At 40.6% G+C, this 17,325-nt stretch overlaps 2 protein-coding genes across 7 annotated transcripts in view; one reads left to right on the forward strand and one right to left on the reverse strand.

The window, feature by feature from the left end:
• LOC109859614 (polypeptide N-acetylgalactosaminyltransferase 5) overlaps window positions 1-17,325 on the reverse strand; it is an 18,873-nt gene continuing 1,548 nt past the window's right edge. For 3 of the 6 annotated variants that reach the window (XM_020438009.1, XM_020438035.1, XM_020438018.1), the window contains exons 2-8: window positions 5,696-6,499; window positions 5,195-5,513; window positions 4,363-4,540; window positions 3,734-3,914; window positions 1,252-1,490; window positions 999-1,133; window positions 1-871 (exon numbers count right to left, since the gene is read on the reverse strand). In XM_020438009.1, the coding sequence (XP_020293598.1) occupies window positions 722-871; window positions 999-1,133; window positions 1,252-1,490; window positions 3,734-3,914; window positions 4,363-4,540; window positions 5,195-5,513; window positions 5,696-6,332 (1,839 nt within the window). In that variant the 5' untranslated portion in view covers window positions 6,333-6,499 and the 3' untranslated portion in view covers window positions 1-721. Of the gene's footprint in view, window positions 872-998; window positions 1,134-1,251; window positions 1,491-2,339; window positions 2,521-3,733; window positions 3,915-4,362; window positions 4,541-5,194; window positions 5,514-5,695; window positions 6,500-7,227; window positions 7,597-17,065; window positions 17,086-17,325 lie in introns of those variants that run through there. The other 3 variants (XM_020438047.1, XM_020438026.1, XM_020438057.1) reach the window with 3 other exon arrangements.
• LOC109859636 (longitudinals lacking protein, isoforms H/M/V) overlaps window positions 15,155-17,325 on the forward strand; it is a 14,921-nt gene continuing 12,750 nt past the window's right edge. The window contains exon 1 of the mRNA XM_020438100.1: window positions 15,155-15,594. The gene's annotated coding sequence lies outside the window, so the exon portion shown is untranslated. The remainder of the gene's footprint in view (window positions 15,595-17,325) is intronic.

Here is a 17,325-nt window from a genome sequence, read left to right on the forward strand (position 1 = left end):
TTATTCTCGGTAGCGTCATATCGATTTCACTAACGCACTTCCAGCATTCGTCAATTAATTCCTAGCGTATTCACATTGTTTTTTTTTTTTTCGTGTTATCGCGATCTAATGGACAGTCATTGCACTCTGAAATTATCAAACATATCTCTCTCTTTCTCTCGCTCTCCCTTTCGCTCTTTCGCATTAACAACTATTTTATTTATTTATTTATTTAACAGTGGTCTGATATGCTTTCTTCTTTACCGCGCTCATTAGCCAGGAAAGAAGAAAAGAGTTCACTTTGTTTCTCTCTCTTTTAACGTCACTTGTGTCTATACGCGGCTAAATAGTCGCTTTATCCCCGTCACTCTTGTGCATTGATCAAGGCATAAGGGTCGCGCACCACGGAAAATGGCAGTCATTTCTCTCAACACTGCGCGATCACGCGAATAAATTCTACAGGATCAAATCAACTACGCGATCTCAATTTTTTTTTCTCACGCGAGTCAAAAGTCATTAATTTTTTTTCGCGCACCATCAATTCCGTTCGACGCACATTTGAATCATGGGTTAACCGAATAAACCGTTTCATGTTTTTCTTTTTTGTTTTTTTTCATCACTTGTAATACTCCATTCTCTTCTTGTTTACGTACACTTGGACAGTTTGTCGCAATCCATTGCGCGATTACCATTTTTTAAATAGATTAATGAGTACGCGCACGGATTTTAGAATGGATTTGTATTAGCTGGCTTGCCACTTGAATTTGCTACGCATGATCCATTTTTGGCCGATGTTATTGACGTCGCACTGCGCCAAGACGGGCTGCGAGGCGTCGCCCATATGGGGTTTCGACAAACAGTGGCCTGTGTTCGTGTGTCTGATCATTTTGGTCTGGAAAGAAAAGACAATGCGTCACGCGCGTGTCGTAAACTACGTATTTATAAAATAGTTTCACATTCCGATATCTTTCTTATACAATTATCTTGCTTATACAGTTCCGTGTTTCCTTGTCTCTTACCTCATCGTTGTAAACCCACGCTTGATTACCACCCATTCCATGACATCGTACGATTTTCACGGGACCTTGCGGACTAGCTGCATCAAGGCACATATCGTCGGACATTATCTGTTGCCGCTTAGTGTAAGCGAATACCTGAGTGTGACATAGCTTTCATCAGAAATAATGTGCCTACACTTTCTAGATAGAAATCTTCATCCAAATGTGTATGTGTGAGAGATATTTTGAGATATCCAAAAAAACAAACACAAACCTGATTACCACCTAACCCATGACAATAACTAATTCCAACGTTCTCCCCGGTTCTTCTGCCCATAGTATCCAAACAAGTTTGCGTTTCAACATTTTTCACATCGCCGAGATAGTAATAATCTAATGGCATCGGCGATTCCGGATATATGTTCTCCAAGTACCATCTGAAGCTCTTGCACTTCAGTCGTTCCCGGAGTTTTATTCGCTCGGATACGTCACCGACGTCGACGCTTCGCGCTCCTACAAGAAAAATTTCGATCTTTTGTCTTTTCACCGTCGTAATCTACGAAATGGAATTTTACAAAATTTTGTTTTGTTGCATGAATGTGCTTGCATGTAAACTGGTTGGAAAAGAAGATTGCCAGGATTTTGTGCTATAAAATAAAGAAGTTTGCCATGATATTTGTATGATACATTAATGCCATGAAAAAATAAATAAATAATTGTGCAGTTATGCAGCGCTTTTGTCTGAAAATCTGAAAAAAGTGTAAAGAAATTTTATAAAGTGTAACAACCATCTTGTGTGTAATCCGTAAAATATAGCATGCAGAGATGTGCACGTTAAAATTTTTTTTCAGATTGGAAACTCCATTAAAAAAATAATCTAGATACTTGTACTTTGTGATCGATGTAAAATATGCTCTTTCAACAATTATTTTATACCGTATGGAATCTTCTGACGTGTTCTTCAAACTTGTCTTTAAATATTTTATTTATGTAATTGGTATCTGTTGTACTCCAACAAAAGTTGTATCAAGTAGTTACATTATAAGTTCTATTAAATAGTAACACACACCCATGTCACAGAGTTTGACACAATAGCAACGACGCTTTAAATAAATGTCAACGGGTATCTGATAGAGATAATTAGAGCTCTTGAAGCTGTAAAATGCCGTGAATAGAAATAATCGATAAAAAAGAGACATGCAAAACCATCTAAATCGCAGAAGCATGCGGCAGCGAATGCAAAGTAATAAAAATGCGTGAAAGAGACGTACACAGAAGAGCTCAGAGCGATAGGTTTTCGTTTCGTTTTTTCTTTTTGTTTTTTTTTTTTTTTTTTGCAAGTTACGCCAATGTTAGTGCTACCTGGATTAATGTTGTAATAGAAGTACTTCCATTGGTCCAACCAAACTTCTGCGAGCCTCGCATTGTTGTGGTTGACTATCTTGCTCGTACCACCCGGGAAGGTATACGGAGTCGACTTACGGAATACGTGCCCGACGTGCGAGCATGTCGCAATTTCCAACGTCCCACCACACATCCATATCTAACCAACTCAATTCTGTTAGTGTGTTAGCAATTACAATGATAGCCAGAGTATAACACGATAAGAAACAAACGACGAGGAAAAAAGAACACACAACATGGCGAATGTATATATATGTTTCTATTCTGCGCCTTGCGGTGGATTTAGAATTCTTCTGGGCGGCACCTATAATAGCGATTTGATGAAGGAAATCTCATTAAAAGCACAAGCGCAATTTTTTCAATTGGTTAGTCGGCTGGATGGATGAGTGGTTAAGACTACACCAGCATTTGTAACAAGAGACACAGAAACAAAACATCTCTGAAATGTCTGTATATAAATGTCCGTGTTTAAAATGCCTGCGGTTGTTTTTAGTTACACAATTTCGTACTTGTTAACTAATTAAAAAAAGAAAAAAAGACACAAACAATAATAATAGAGTATTTTGTCAGCAGCGATCAAGATCTACCAGGGACAATCTTCATAATTATGATAGAGGTCTCAATTGTAGTTTCAAGTAAATTAGCAATGTAATGTATACAACTACTGATGTTACGCATGAAATATTAGTAAATACACATACAGAGATCATATATATATATATATATATATATAATGTGCATAACACATAAAGAGGATGATTAGCTAATTTACGATATGTTTCTGTATAGTTCTAGTATATTAAAAAATTCGCTGTATAAAAATACATACATAATGTTAACGCAAGACTATTATTAATTATTAGTCAAGAAATGGATTTTCTCTTCGATCGACAAGGTGATAATGCATTCATAAACAATTGCAACTGCAACTGCAACACACGCTATATCAATTACAACAGGTTTTTAACGAGATAATCCGAACGATTTTTATCAGATACCCGTCAAATATATGATATAATTCAGCTTGTGTATTGCTGTTTTTTCAGTAATGAACTCGAAAAACACTAGTTAAAAATAACTTTTGCAACAATGCTTTTCATTGATAAAACGAATCTTTTTTTCAAATGTAAACTTTCCAACATCCTTACGTAGGAATAAACGTATATGTAAGATACAGAGAGAATGTAATTCCTAAAACTATAAATTTGTGATGCATAACACACATTGAAAAGTTTTTGTACACTGCGTATATAAGGTATGTAAAGTCGATGTGCATAAAAATGGCATCGTTTAGGCGCAAATTTAGGTAACAACAACATTAATTATGTAAACGGTACACTTGTTGGTCTAACCTGGATTCATGGCATAGTAAAAATCTCTCCACTCATCCATCCAGACTTCGGCCACCCTGGCCGCATTGTGCAGGACTATCTTGCTGACACCGCCCGGGAATGTATACGGACTCTTGTCCCGGAATACGTGTCCCACGTGTGAGCACGGACTGATTTCTAACGTTCCGCCACATTGCCACACCTACAAGGCACTCATGACTTTATAAATGACGAAGGTCTCATGCAAAGACATCCTTCCGAAAACCCTTTAATCCTTTTTTTTTCGTGTTAAATGTCCGAGAAAAAAAATCGTGTACACACGCAATTGCTATCTATAAAAGTTAATTAGTACCGCAATAACAACCGGCAATGATTTATTGATTAATTCATTTGTCGTAATAAGCGCATCGACATTACGGGAATAAATTAATTTCCACGTGTGTGAAATATAATCAACATAATGCACAAAATCAGAGAAACATTTCATTTCGTTTCTCTTTATTGTGCTTGTAAATAAATAATAAATTTATTATTTCTATTTATACTGCGCACAATTTTGCTCCAATAAACAAACTTCCATAGTAGCTACGCAAATGTTTTTCGTAAATAATCAGATTAGCAGTATTTTGTCGGATTTCTAAAGCGCTTACCCGGAAACTCATTTCGAGATTTTCACCGCCCCAGATATCCATGCCTTCGTCATACGCGCCCAACTCGTAGAAATAGTCCTTATCAATGGAGAACAATCCACCTGCCATCGTTGGCGTTCGCAATGGTGACGTTCTGTCGCTGTTCCTTCTGTCCATTTCTCTCTGCGCAACTCTGTACCTTTATTGAACAAAAGTTGGCGCGGTATGTAAAATCTGTTTTAAAAGTTTTGACGGAACAAGGACAGAAAAAAAAAAAAAAAAAAAAAACTGTACAGGGTAACTTGAGAGATTTTTAACGCGCTTTTTTTGTTTCAGTCGAAAAATTAAAAATTACATTAAAGATAAATTATACGCTGTTATGAACGTGTTCACAGTGAATATGGATACTATAAATTTCCAAGCTCGCGGGGACAACGCGCGCTGACGTATGATGTTGTGAATGTATGAAAGAGAAAGGACACAAAGCCGCCATTCATTACATTTATCATTATATGTAAATGCGATGAAGTAGAATGCGAATTTGCGAATTTATGAATAGAGCAGTCAAAAAATCTGAATTATTATATCGACCGTTACGACGAATTTACGAACATCACAATCCGACAAAGCTATGAATTAATATACATCACTGCGGATCGATAAAGAGAGATTTTACGCGGCTATATTAATCTATTCATTGCATGCAAAATATGGAGATTTTCACATTTGCAACTCAAATTTCTTTTGCACCTTTCGGGAAGGCGGGAGAGTAAAATAGGAATATAATACTGTCAACATTTATATACGCGACGTTTAGAATAGTTATGATAATGTTGTAGAAGAAAACAAATACCATCTAAAATTCAGCTTCCAGTTGAAACCGCCCCACGTCATGTCGCTGGCCGGGATGTACTCGAAGGTGTCGTCGCTGATCACATCGATGATCGGACAGACGACGGTGTGTCTGTCGTTCGCGATTCGCGAAAGTAACGGTTCCAGCCAACCTTCGGTACACTCGCAGTGCGCGTCTAAGAATGTGATTACTTGTCCTTTTACGTGCTTCGCTCCCAACAGTCTTGCTCTTATCAGACCTGACCTCTTTTCTGTGCGATACACGTACGTGGGAACGGGTAGCTTGGCTATGTAGTCCTCCAAGTCTTGTTTCAAGTGATCTGTAAAAAAATCAAATATCGCCCATTTCTCTTTCGGACCCCAGTTAAATATCTAAAATGTTTATAAATATCCAAAATTATTATATTTTAATTTTATATTTTATTGTATTGCGTAGTATATTTTATATTTTACTTTATGGTTTTTTTCTTAATAAGTATTTATAACGCTCAGAATAACGCACCGCGCTCGCTCGCGTCGTCCACCAGAATAATTTCCTTCAACAGCGACTTGGGTGACCTGTTTATCACGGACCAGACTGTCCTCAGCAGCGTGGTCCACGCTTCGTTATGGAAAACTATGACGATACTTGTGTCTGGAAGATACTTGGGATACTTCTTAGTCTTACAACCCTCGAGTCTGATGTCCTTCAGGGATCGGTTCAGGGAGATCATGTCGCTGGCCATCAGATTGAACTGATTTAGCTTGAACAGTTCCTGCTGCTTGGCCTCGTTTTCCGGAGCAATATGCACCGCCGCTCCCATCTCGCCTGGACTGCCCTTGCTTTCCTTGACGACCTTCGCCGGTCGCCATAGGTGCAACGTCGATTGCGGATACTGCTTCTTGTTGTGCTCATGCCTGAGCGGCTGTGCCTCCCTGGCCTGGATCTTCGGATGGAGCTGTGACGACGGTTCCTCGGACTGGAGCGGTTGCTGCTGCTGTTGCTGCTGCTGCTGCTTGTTGTTATCCGAACAGCCCCATCCGGATCCTCCGATGCAATCCGAGTAGAGCATGAGCACCATAACGTCGACCAGGAACCATACCAGCGACGTCAGCAGTATCACTTGACACGTGTGAATGCGAATCTTGGAGCGAAACATCTTTCAACTGCGGCAGTAGTCTTCCGCTTGTACCACGAGTTCATCACCCAATCCTCCGCACGTCAGCAATTTCGTGAACTCGAGTCAAATGTTCGCAAACCGAATTCTGCTAATTGGCTGGACCGCTTTGTGAAATTACATGACTGAGGAGCCGGTTTTTCTCAGCGCTGCAACACACAAAGAGGCTAACATTACCACGTTTTAATAATAATATGCTCATGCGCGCGCGCGCGAGAGAGAGAGAGAGAGAGGAAGAATGCGCGTGTTCTTTCGTCGTCGTTGGAAATTCTCAACCTAATGGCAAGATCTCGTAGGAGTCACGTAAGAACTTCTCGGCACGTTAATCAGTCACTTTGCATTTTGACGTGCTTTCCGTAATTTTTTTTTCTTTTTTTTTTTTACATCGTTCCGATTCACAAAGCTATTTCTCTCAAATTTCGCACGATTCGGAAAAAATTTCACGGATTACAACTTCATACGGTTGAAAAATAACTCCGTGTAAAAACCTTTCGAGTTTCGCGCTCGCGATCTTGAAAACTGAAACACGAGCTCGCTGAGCGAAAAGTGCATACGTTAGCCGAAGGATAACGGGCTTGCGACACCCAGGTCGACACTTAGCGCGAGACTAATTCGTGCGAGACACACATCGATCGTAGCGGGGAGAGAACGATGCCATTTCAAACCGACCGTTCCGTGTCATCTCGCTTGAAGTTTTACATCAGATTTTCATTATAAATAAAAAACGATAAAAACGTAATGACACGCGATTCATTACGCGCGTGTTGTTCGCACGTGGAAGTTAGTTTCTGATATTCGCACGAATGTCAGATAAATTATAATAAACGCGATAAATTCGCGCGTACATGTATCACCGTCGACACATTTATCGCCTTACCTTTGCCCGTCGCCTTTTACGTCGGATGTAGATCGCAATCTGTATCGCATCTATATTGCGATCGCGCATCCCTCCCCGTTTTGACCGGTGCGAAAAACGGAATTTACTCCGATTTTTATCGGGAATATAATGATGCACATTACGCGCGATTATCTCGCCTCGTGTCTCCGCGACGAAGATGTTCGTGTTCGTTTATCGCTCACCGGAAGGTCATCAAACTTACAACCGCGCGAGCAGTCGAAACGATTTTTCCAAGATTTGTTTTTTTTTTTTTTTCAATTGCGCGAAGAGAGTAAGCAAACTCTAGGTTCGGACGACGCGAAGCAAAAAAACCATGGACAGGACATCGTTGCTTCCTTCGCGAAACAATTGCGCGACGGAAAACACTTGACTCTTATTTCTCGAGTTATTGCCGAGCGCACCCAATTGTCGGGTGCGATAAAAACTGTGTGATTATATAAAATACAACAAAAAAAGCAAAAAAGAAAAAAAAAATCACGATCGCAAAACAGCGACGTGTTTTGCAGACATGACGGAAGTGCGGATCCACGGGTAATTATCCCACGCAGCTAGCGAGAGGTCATGCCGGGCTGGGAAATTATATTGCGATGAGACAGCCGTGCTCCCGATGGTACTAATTAATTAGCGGCTGCTAAATAATTCACTTTCATCACGATAACGAGCGGGAAATGGGAGTAATAATGTCGGATGACTATGCGCGACCTAAAGAACGACATTCTCTTGCCGTTAACTTTCTATTGTGAAAAAATACAGACGCCAGTGACAGTTCTCTCTCTCTCTCTCTCTCTGTGAATTTTTTGTTCACGTTTTATACAAAATCGAAAATCACACACACACAGAAAATTTGCGTATGTATTTCGCAAAACATGTACGAGAGTTACATTTTACACAAAATTTCAGTAAATCAAGCGCAATACATTTTCACCAATTATCGACGTGTAACCTGCAACGTGCACACATCAGAAGGTGAAACTACACAGTAGTAGCGTTATAGCCGTTACGGTAACAAAGATACATGTAATGTGATGTAATTGTGCGAACAGAGCGCGTATTATTTCCTAGAACAACAAACCCTATCAAATGGTGCGTTATAGCCGCGCGCGAAACAGCCACAAGACTTGGGCGCAGAAGTGTATGTATGTTTAAAACTTGTTTACATTGCGAAGGGAAAGGGAGTAAAATCGCGATAACATTGATGTGCAGTTTATAACAAGCAATATGTTGTAATATGCAGTGCGAACATGACACAGATTCGTTTAGTCCTAGTTTCTAAGTCTTCATCATCTTCTTACAGAGAGAGAGAAAGAGATCATCGCGCGACTCTTATTCTCAAGGAGACGTAAATTCAATGCGCGAAACGCGTTGTGTTGGCGATAATGGTTTGTGGCGCTGAAAGTGCTTGCGAAAAAGTGGTCGGATAGTGCCGCAATAATTTTTAACCATCGACTTAATAGTCGAGTCGATAATGGCGACGGCACTACTATTAGTAAAATTGCATGCGGTTGAACCTTGATAAATCGATGCCGCAGCGCGTAAATATTGTCGAGACAGCGCGCGCGTCGTGTGTCATGAAAGCGGTCTTACTGGTGGCGAAGCGATGAATCGCGTGTTTGCACATTCTCCCGAGTGTGTGTTGTCCGGTTGTCAACCTCCCCCCGCGTTTTATTTCTATTGTTTTAACGTCGCTGGAAACTGCGCATTCCGCGAAACGCGCGGACTCCAAGCGCGTTCTCCGTGAATCTTCTTCCAGGGGGACAATTAAAACAATTTCCGTCCGTCAGATCTTCCTTCGGAAAATTACAAAGAGGAGAAGAAGTTCAGAAAATATTGCTTTTTGTGTCGACGATCTGAATTGAAACTTTTTATACGCTCGCTTTACAACGACGACGCGCAGGCGACCCCGCGAGGCTTTTTAATTGTCATTAATAAAATAAAAAGTTTCACCCTTTCTCTCGCTAACGTAATTAGATTCGAATCTTATCGACGGCGTGTCTCTTTTAGAGAAAGTCGTAATCGAAGTGCTTGAAAATCCTCGCCGATATCACATTGACGCAATGCGACGTCAAGGTAATGTCATTAAGTCTTCCCATACAATAGACAGCAATGAAAGCTAAGCCGAGCTCCCTGCCTTGTAACCGGCACAAAAAGCCCTGCAGATAGTCAGCTCAGATTGTATTAATAACTTCCGTGAGATGTGAAATCAAATCTCGAAGAAGTCACATCCCAAATGATTTATGCATTTCAATGTATCGATCACATCGTTTCTTGTGACTTTCCAAGTCTAAAAAAAGAAAAAAAAAATGTAACGAAACGTAACGACAAATTGTTTCGTGATAAAATACACGTAAAACTCTTTTTATTCGTTTATTTTCACACACAGTATTTTACATTTATGCATATTTTGTATTTTCTATCTCGGTTTTAAAATTTTATTACGCGATAAATCGGATTAAAAAGATGTTAAAATTGTATTATCGGATTTTCTCTCTTCTGTGTGTAAAACAGCGTTATTGCGCGCCACACACAAATGTAATTGACAATATTCAAAACATTCGATAATATCGAATTTTTTTAAACATTTATAAAGCGGAATTCAGATCATTTGGTTTACGTTTATATTCTCTCACATATATACACACACAGGTGTGTGTGTATGTGTATATATATATATAGTTAAGATATACAGAGTATGTCTTAAACGCTACAACACCTGGAGGGATAACTCTGAGCCCTCAACAGGGGAGAATTAACTGAACCAATCACACGGGAGAAGACCGGAAGGGTCTGAGCTGATTGTATTAGCGTTAAATACACCGCAACCTAAAATTATGAAACTTATAATTATATATAATCCCTCCCGAGCTCTCTGTACACGTCGCATCTTCTTTAGCCTAAAGGCGTATCCAATCGTTGTAAAAATCACGTTTGAAATTCTATCGACTAAAAAATACTTTGGATGGTTCCTGAGGAAATTAGAATCATTTGTTTTTGTTTTTTTTTTTTTTCGACCGTGCTAATGCGAATTTTTTCGCTCAGACGAAGAATGCGCGAATAACCGGTTTTGTAATACGTCCCGAAGAGAGTAGGTTAGCTATCTCGCCGTCTCGTGCGCGAGCTACTTAATCGAATATCAAAGTAAATAACGAAAGTTTATAACGTCGCATTGTCGCGCGTATCGTCACGAGCAAATCCGCGATAGACAAGAACTGCAATGTAATAATACGCTTGAAACTAGACGACTCTCTTTGCAGAGAACGTATATCATCTGTCATTAGACAGGTCTAATTACAGGTGATAACTCTCGCGAGAGCTTAATACGTGGGCGACACTTCTCCTCGTAACATATTATGATAACGAAAAGACGAAGGTTTTGATACATGTACATACACGTTGTCTCCGAAGCAACGACGGGGGAGGAGATGTATCGCAGAGTGTGTCTATTTTTAGACGCACTTGAAAGAAAAAACTAAATCTGTAAAAATTTCACATCACGTGAAGCTGCTTTTTTTCGCGAGAGCTTCGAAAAATTTGCACAATTTTTATTTTCAAATCGAACATATTTTTCGAACAAGAATTCCCGATAATACGATATTACACGAATAAAATATATTGAATTACCTTTCTAGATACACAATACCCTACTTACAAATGAGCGCACATTATCGATAACGAGCGCTAACGTGCGGTATATAATCAAACGCTGACTCAATATCCTATACGTTTCACGGTATAATGCGACCGAACTGAATCTAAAAGGCGTGAAGTTATATATTTATTTAAACGGGTAACTAATGACACACAAACGCGATACGGTAAGTATTTGCCCGATAATAACCCACACGCGCGGAACGCAACGGCGATTCGATAGACATTTATGACGAGAGAGAAAAATCACCACTTTTGAGAGAGAGAGAGAAAAAGAGAGATTTACACAAATATATTATCTAATTTTATTTTACGTTTTTTCTCTTCTTTCTCTTTTTCTTTTTCTTTCTTTTATATTAGCGGTTTATTGTCGTTGAATCTTACTAACATATTTCAACTTACAATTTTTTTTATTTTAAGTATCTGGATCGATATAAAATATTTGCCAGTTGGACGTGCAAATGTTTAAACACAAATTACATACACATGGAAATTCGAATTAAATTCAATTCGAAAATTCACTCCAGAATGCTTGGTTTGCGTATCATTGTGTAAAATATTCAATTTACTCTCTATAAAAATTAAAACGTTGCAGAAAAACGACACCTCGGCCGGGAAGGTCAAGGTGCCCTTTTTTTTATTTTTTTATCTTTTACATAAAAACCTTTTATTTTATCTGTCACATAAAAAAAAATATTACCTCACATAAAAAATACCTCTTACACAACAACCTACTGTGTTCTCGAGATTAGATCCGGACCTTATTTCGAGAGATTAGATCTCAAATTTCAAATAGCTTCAATAATTTTAGGATCGCGCGAGATGACGCTCGATCCTGCAATTAAAAGAACAAAAAAAGAATACACAATTAATACGTATGTGTGTCACGCGTTAGAGACCTATTCAAAAGTGTACATGCGAAACTGAATTCGAGAACAATGTGTCCCTGACGGTGTTAAAATTATGCCGCGGCAGAAGGCAAACAATACATCGCCGGCCGGCGATATACGTGTACAATGAAGATCGCGGTATCGTGTATACGCGGATACCGTTATTACGCGCCGTTTTATACGGGTCACAAACCGGCATAAAGTTTTCCGGGTAATGGAGAACGGATTAACAGCAGAAACACATACGTGGCGGTGCATTTGATGCACCGCTCGGCCGGTACGGTACGGCACGCATTTCGCGCACCCCGCATTCTGCAAATGTCACATCTCGTTGTGTAAGTACAATGTCACGTTTGTTCATCCGTGTTCGTTACCTTAAATAGGTAACGAGCAATACAGAGCAATGGGTCTGTGCCGTAGTTACGGAGCGACTGACAGGTCGCGTAAGTGACCGGTCGATCGAACGACATTTGTGTGCGATAAAAATGCGTGTGCATGAATTGCATCAAATTTTTTTAATGTTATTTTTTCAATTTGGTTTTTGAAAAAGATTTTAGAGATATGATTTTTCGCACACACGTAGAGACGCGCGCGCAACGTGTCTGTCACGCATGTTAGGTATCTGAAGATAATGTCAGAAGATAAAGTTTTTTTCCCCGAAGAGACAGATATAAATACATATTCTATCGTGACCGACAACTTTTTTAATTACACACGCGAAGCGCGCGCCGCTAATTTACTTTTATCAAGCTTAATTCCTCTCTTTAACGAGGATCTGCGCGATTTTTTCGCTCGGAATGATTCACATATCGACGCAGCGGCGTCAAATACACACAAAGATAAGTCGCTCGACCTTCGCGCAATCACATTGCGCGTCTCTCGTAATGTACTATATTTGTTCACGTACTCTGATTCGTTTGTTTGTTTCAATTTTTTAAATATGTGTCACACGATCGAAAATAGCACCGGTCGTGATGGTCAATCATAAACGTTAAAAAAAAAAAACAAGTCTGAAATCCGCGTGAAATCGGACGATTCCGCGGTTAAATCGAGTTCGCTAATCAAGTTTGCGAAGTTTTTCGCGAGTTTAAATCTCGAGTGACACGATTTCTGTGTATCTACATCGCCGGCTTGCGTAAAATTGGACTTTAAATATACATGAGCGTTTGACATCTTGTTATATATATTTTTTCTCATAAATATTCCTCTTCGCGAATATATCTCTCTGACATTTAATCGTCTTCGTTTAGCGAAGTCACGTGACGACACCGCGAAAGGTCGCGGAAAAATGGGTCTCCCGTGGAAGCGAACGTCCTTGCGGAGCCGGCACTATCGAGAGCGTTGTCTTGTCTTGTAAAACGATCGAGAGTCTCGTCGTGTTAATAATCGGTTAGGTTCTAGGAGAGCTCGGCGGAGGCACCTTTCACTCGTTTCGTGAATCACTAGCGAGGCGCGTCGCCGTTAATTAAGTATCGTTTCTCTCTCCCGCGAGTGAAAGAAAGAGAGAGAGAGAGAGAGAGAGAGATACGGAGTGACGTAAATGGCGCGTATATAGCCAGAAGATCACAGTGGGGGTGTCATCCATCAAGATGCACCATCTGTCGCGGCGTGTGATGTAGCCCGTGTCGTGGATCGTGATTTCACTTCGTGTTTTCGCCCGTTGTCGGGCGACGACGACGATGACTCGTCGTCGTGCAACAACAGACGTCAAAGCGCAAGCGACTCTTCTCTTTGCGGTGGAAATTTTTTTTTTTTTTATTTCATTTTATTTTATTTTATTGTTTTTTTTTTTTTGTTTTTCCATCACAGAGTCTTTGTTTGTTGTCGCGAAGCACTTCGATTGATCGTTTAATGTCGAGTATTCCGGGCTCTGAATCGAGCTCCGAAGCGCACTTGGAATTAATTGAAAAGCAACAGCGTAACAAAGGCTATCGAGCGATTCAAAAGGGCAAACATATTTTTGTTGGTTCTACAAGCAATTACCGCAAACACACACACACACACACACACACACACACGAGCGCGCGAGTACGGGCTAGGAAGAATCGATACCGAGCGATTATTGTTTCAGCGGAGGACTCCGTGTAGTAACAAATGAGCGCCGGATAATTCATTTTAATTTCTTGATGGTGGAGTCGTCGCGAGGGGGTAATTTTTCTTCGACGTCGAAAAACGTCGGAAACGCGCGCGAGAGGAAACTGGAATTGGATCCCGAAGTGGAAATTCGCTGAGTGGAACATCGCGAATTTACGCTCTCACACTATATCAGTGGAACATGAACGCGAGTAGTAGACGAGTTCATTCGCGGCGCGCGCGGAAGAGATCAGAACAGATCAGAAGAGGACCGAGAGGAATCGTGGAAACGCGCGCGTGACGTACGATCTCTGAGTATAATCTCAGCAATATCTTCCCCACGCTTTCCAAAATCCCAAACGTGAGAACGCGGGCCCCCTTAAGGAGGCGTCGTTATCGCAACCCCCTCGCGGTTTGTGCATCCTGCCGGATGCCGGCCGCCGTGACGGATGGTTGTCGACGCCGCGCGTTGCAAAACGACGCCGGCCTTGAGGCGAAGTTTCTCTGACAAGAGAGAAAGAGAGAAAGAGAGAGAGGAGAGACCAGACCGGACTGTGCAACGCCCTGCGATGCACAGGTTCCCGAAGCGCTCTATATCAGCCTTGAAGACGGATAACGGACGGACAGGTGCGCCGCATTCCTCCAAACGGCACTCCGACGACGAGTAACGAGACAACGACTGATATTCCAAGTCGGGACACATTTTTTTTCTCTCATTCGATTAGTTCAAACACTGAGGTCAACGTCACCGTTCTTTTTTTATCAATAAAGTTCGAACGCTTAGTTTTAAACACATAGTGGCTAAAATTAAAATTCTAAATGGAAAATTCTCTCGTCTTGATTTAACTCACCGAAATCCGCGGACGATTGAAAATTTGCGAGAGACAGATGGAGAGAAAGAGATCGAAACTAGGAGCACAATTTTAACTTGGATCACTCGCCGCGACAATCTCGTTCCGAAACGACCGCGGACGCAAACGTGTCGGAATGTGTCGGGCGATTGGACCGTCGAATTTGCTATCGTCGGTTCGCATGCTCGTCGTTTTACGTGACGGTCGGAAAACGACTGAAATCGGCGCTTTTTTGATCGAACGACGAAGCAAAATTACACGAATAACGCGCTTTTAAAAAGTTATCCCTTTTAAAAATTTGAAACTAACTTCAACGCCGACGAGATGATTAAGTTTTGAAATTCTCTCTGATTGTCTTTTCCTGGTACTTGAAAAAAAAATAAAAAAATAAAAAAAAGAAACAGAGAATATGGGTCGACTATTGTAACGACTTTTTCAATCGTGAACCGCGCGAAAATGGGAAACGAAAGGGAATCAGTAGAGCCGAGAATAAATACAATAGCGCTCATTTGCATGTTGCAAAAAAAGCACGAGGAGCATACAAGGAGGACGAGTAGTTTTCACTCTCTTGCACTTTCTCTCTCTCTCTCTCTTTCTAATTTTCAGTTCGCGATTAGTCGCCGCTAGTCGCTGATGCGTACGAGATCGGTTATCTTATCATTCGTCCCCCGGGGTCGGTTTCAATTTCATCGACGGATTGAAACGAAATCAAGGCCGATTTATTTTTCGCGAAACGACGTGAACAAACGGACATGAACAATGCGCATTTTAACGCCTTGTTAAAAGACCCGATCGACCATAATCTCCGTTCCGAAACGAAGGCTGCGGAAACAACACCGACTATCCGAGCGGGGAGAGAAACCACGAGGATTTCGGTACAAAAACCGGTAAACATTTTTTTATATACACGTCTCTCGACCTCTTTGGATTCAGTCTAATAAGTCGCAAGTCCCCCGTTTCCGTTTCGCTCAACTTGAGTTTTAGTTTACGGTACAGCGTGGGAGATGAAGATCTCCCCCCGGACCACAGCTGACCTGGTTCCGTCGATAGATCGATCGATTTTGACGCATCCCCGTCGTATTTCTAAACCATTACATTATACGTACACCCTATCGCAAAGCTCCCAATTCTTCTTGTGATATCATCTCCGTGAATAGGATTATAGAAAGATGCCGATCTCTCTCGTCGTTGTGTCAACAGGCGAGAGTGAAAATAGAGTAACGCGCGACACTACCGCGATGACTCCTTCTCACACAGGAAAAACGGGGAAAAAAAACAGAGGAGAAAGATTTATTCTTCGCACTTTTTTTGTGCTCGGGGACAAAAGAAGGAATCGGTTGAAAGCTCGAGAGAATCAATCGTCGGACATTGAGAAAGAGAGAAGTCGCGTCTAAGTGACGCGAGTTCTGCACCGGAGTAGCTCTCTAAGTGAACAGCCAAGGGCTCCGTTTCTCCGCTTCAGATCAAACGTGTTACGTGAATGAAACGCGAAAACCGGATATGACGGCGTTTAAAGAGAGGTGAATGTAGAGCGGGAATATATGAGGTAATGCCGGGGTTCTCTTATACCGTGCGTAAACAACAATAGCAAATAGCAATTGCTCGCGCGCTTTAATTTCCCCGAAGAAATATAATATTCGACGGTGCGCAACGGAATTCTTCTCGCGGAACGTAAAATAATGATTTTTATATTTCTTTTTCTATAAAAAAATAAATTGTTTTCCGCGCTTTGCATTTCCGAGTTATCTGAAAAAGACAGAGTTCGCTTACGTTTATTTTTTTCGCTGCACGCGATAAAGATAAGCGAGTCGATTTTTTTTTCTTTCCAGCGTTTATTTTTCTAAGACCGCGATCGCGCAACACCAAACGATTGCAAGAAACTAAATTTATAAGGAATGCGCGGAACTTTTGCAATTTAATTGGATTTTCGATCCTTAGCGGATTGGCTTTAACATTTTTGTTTTTTTTTGTTTTTTTTTTGTTTTTTTTTGTTCGCTCTTCTCTTGTCAGCGCATTTGTTTCACGGAGCGAGGGAAAATGCGATAAAAGCGAACTTCGCGCGCGCGTGTATGTGTGTGTGTTTATTTAGATTTCGTGGAAATTGAAATTTTTAATCTTAAAAATCTAGCTGGCTTTTTCTTATTTCACTTTTCGTTCTAGAGTGTACTTTTTTTATGCAAATATAATAATAAGAGACAATGGAGGAGCCAAGTATGGATGAGCGTGTGGATGTAAATTTAAATTCAACTATATATTAGGGACGTTTAATTTGCATCTCACGAACATTTATTCTTATAAAGTATCAAAAGGGAATGTAAAGACCGATATACCGGCCACCGCTCGGAAATCATTGCGAACCTCGTTAATATTCTCCTCGAGAATCGAAACGTTTCGATCCTGGATTTTTTCAATCCTCTTCAGCGATACAAAATTCGTAATCCGTGAACGTTGTAGGTTCGATGTCCGACGTGATATTCACGTTTGAAATCTCCAAAAATTGAATTCAGAGATTGACGTTGTTGAAAGTAAAGTCCTTGCGAAAACGCAAACGACAACCATTCGAGCAATGCGACGTATGCAAGAAATAACACACAATCAAATTATTAAAAACATAAAAG

Source organism: Pseudomyrmex gracilis, unplaced genomic scaffold (genome assembly GCF_002006095.1).
Source record: "Pseudomyrmex gracilis isolate BER0280 unplaced genomic scaffold, ASM200609v1 scaffold_7, whole genome shotgun sequence".
Lineage (NCBI taxonomy): Eukaryota > Metazoa > Arthropoda > Insecta > Hymenoptera > Formicidae > Pseudomyrmex > Pseudomyrmex gracilis.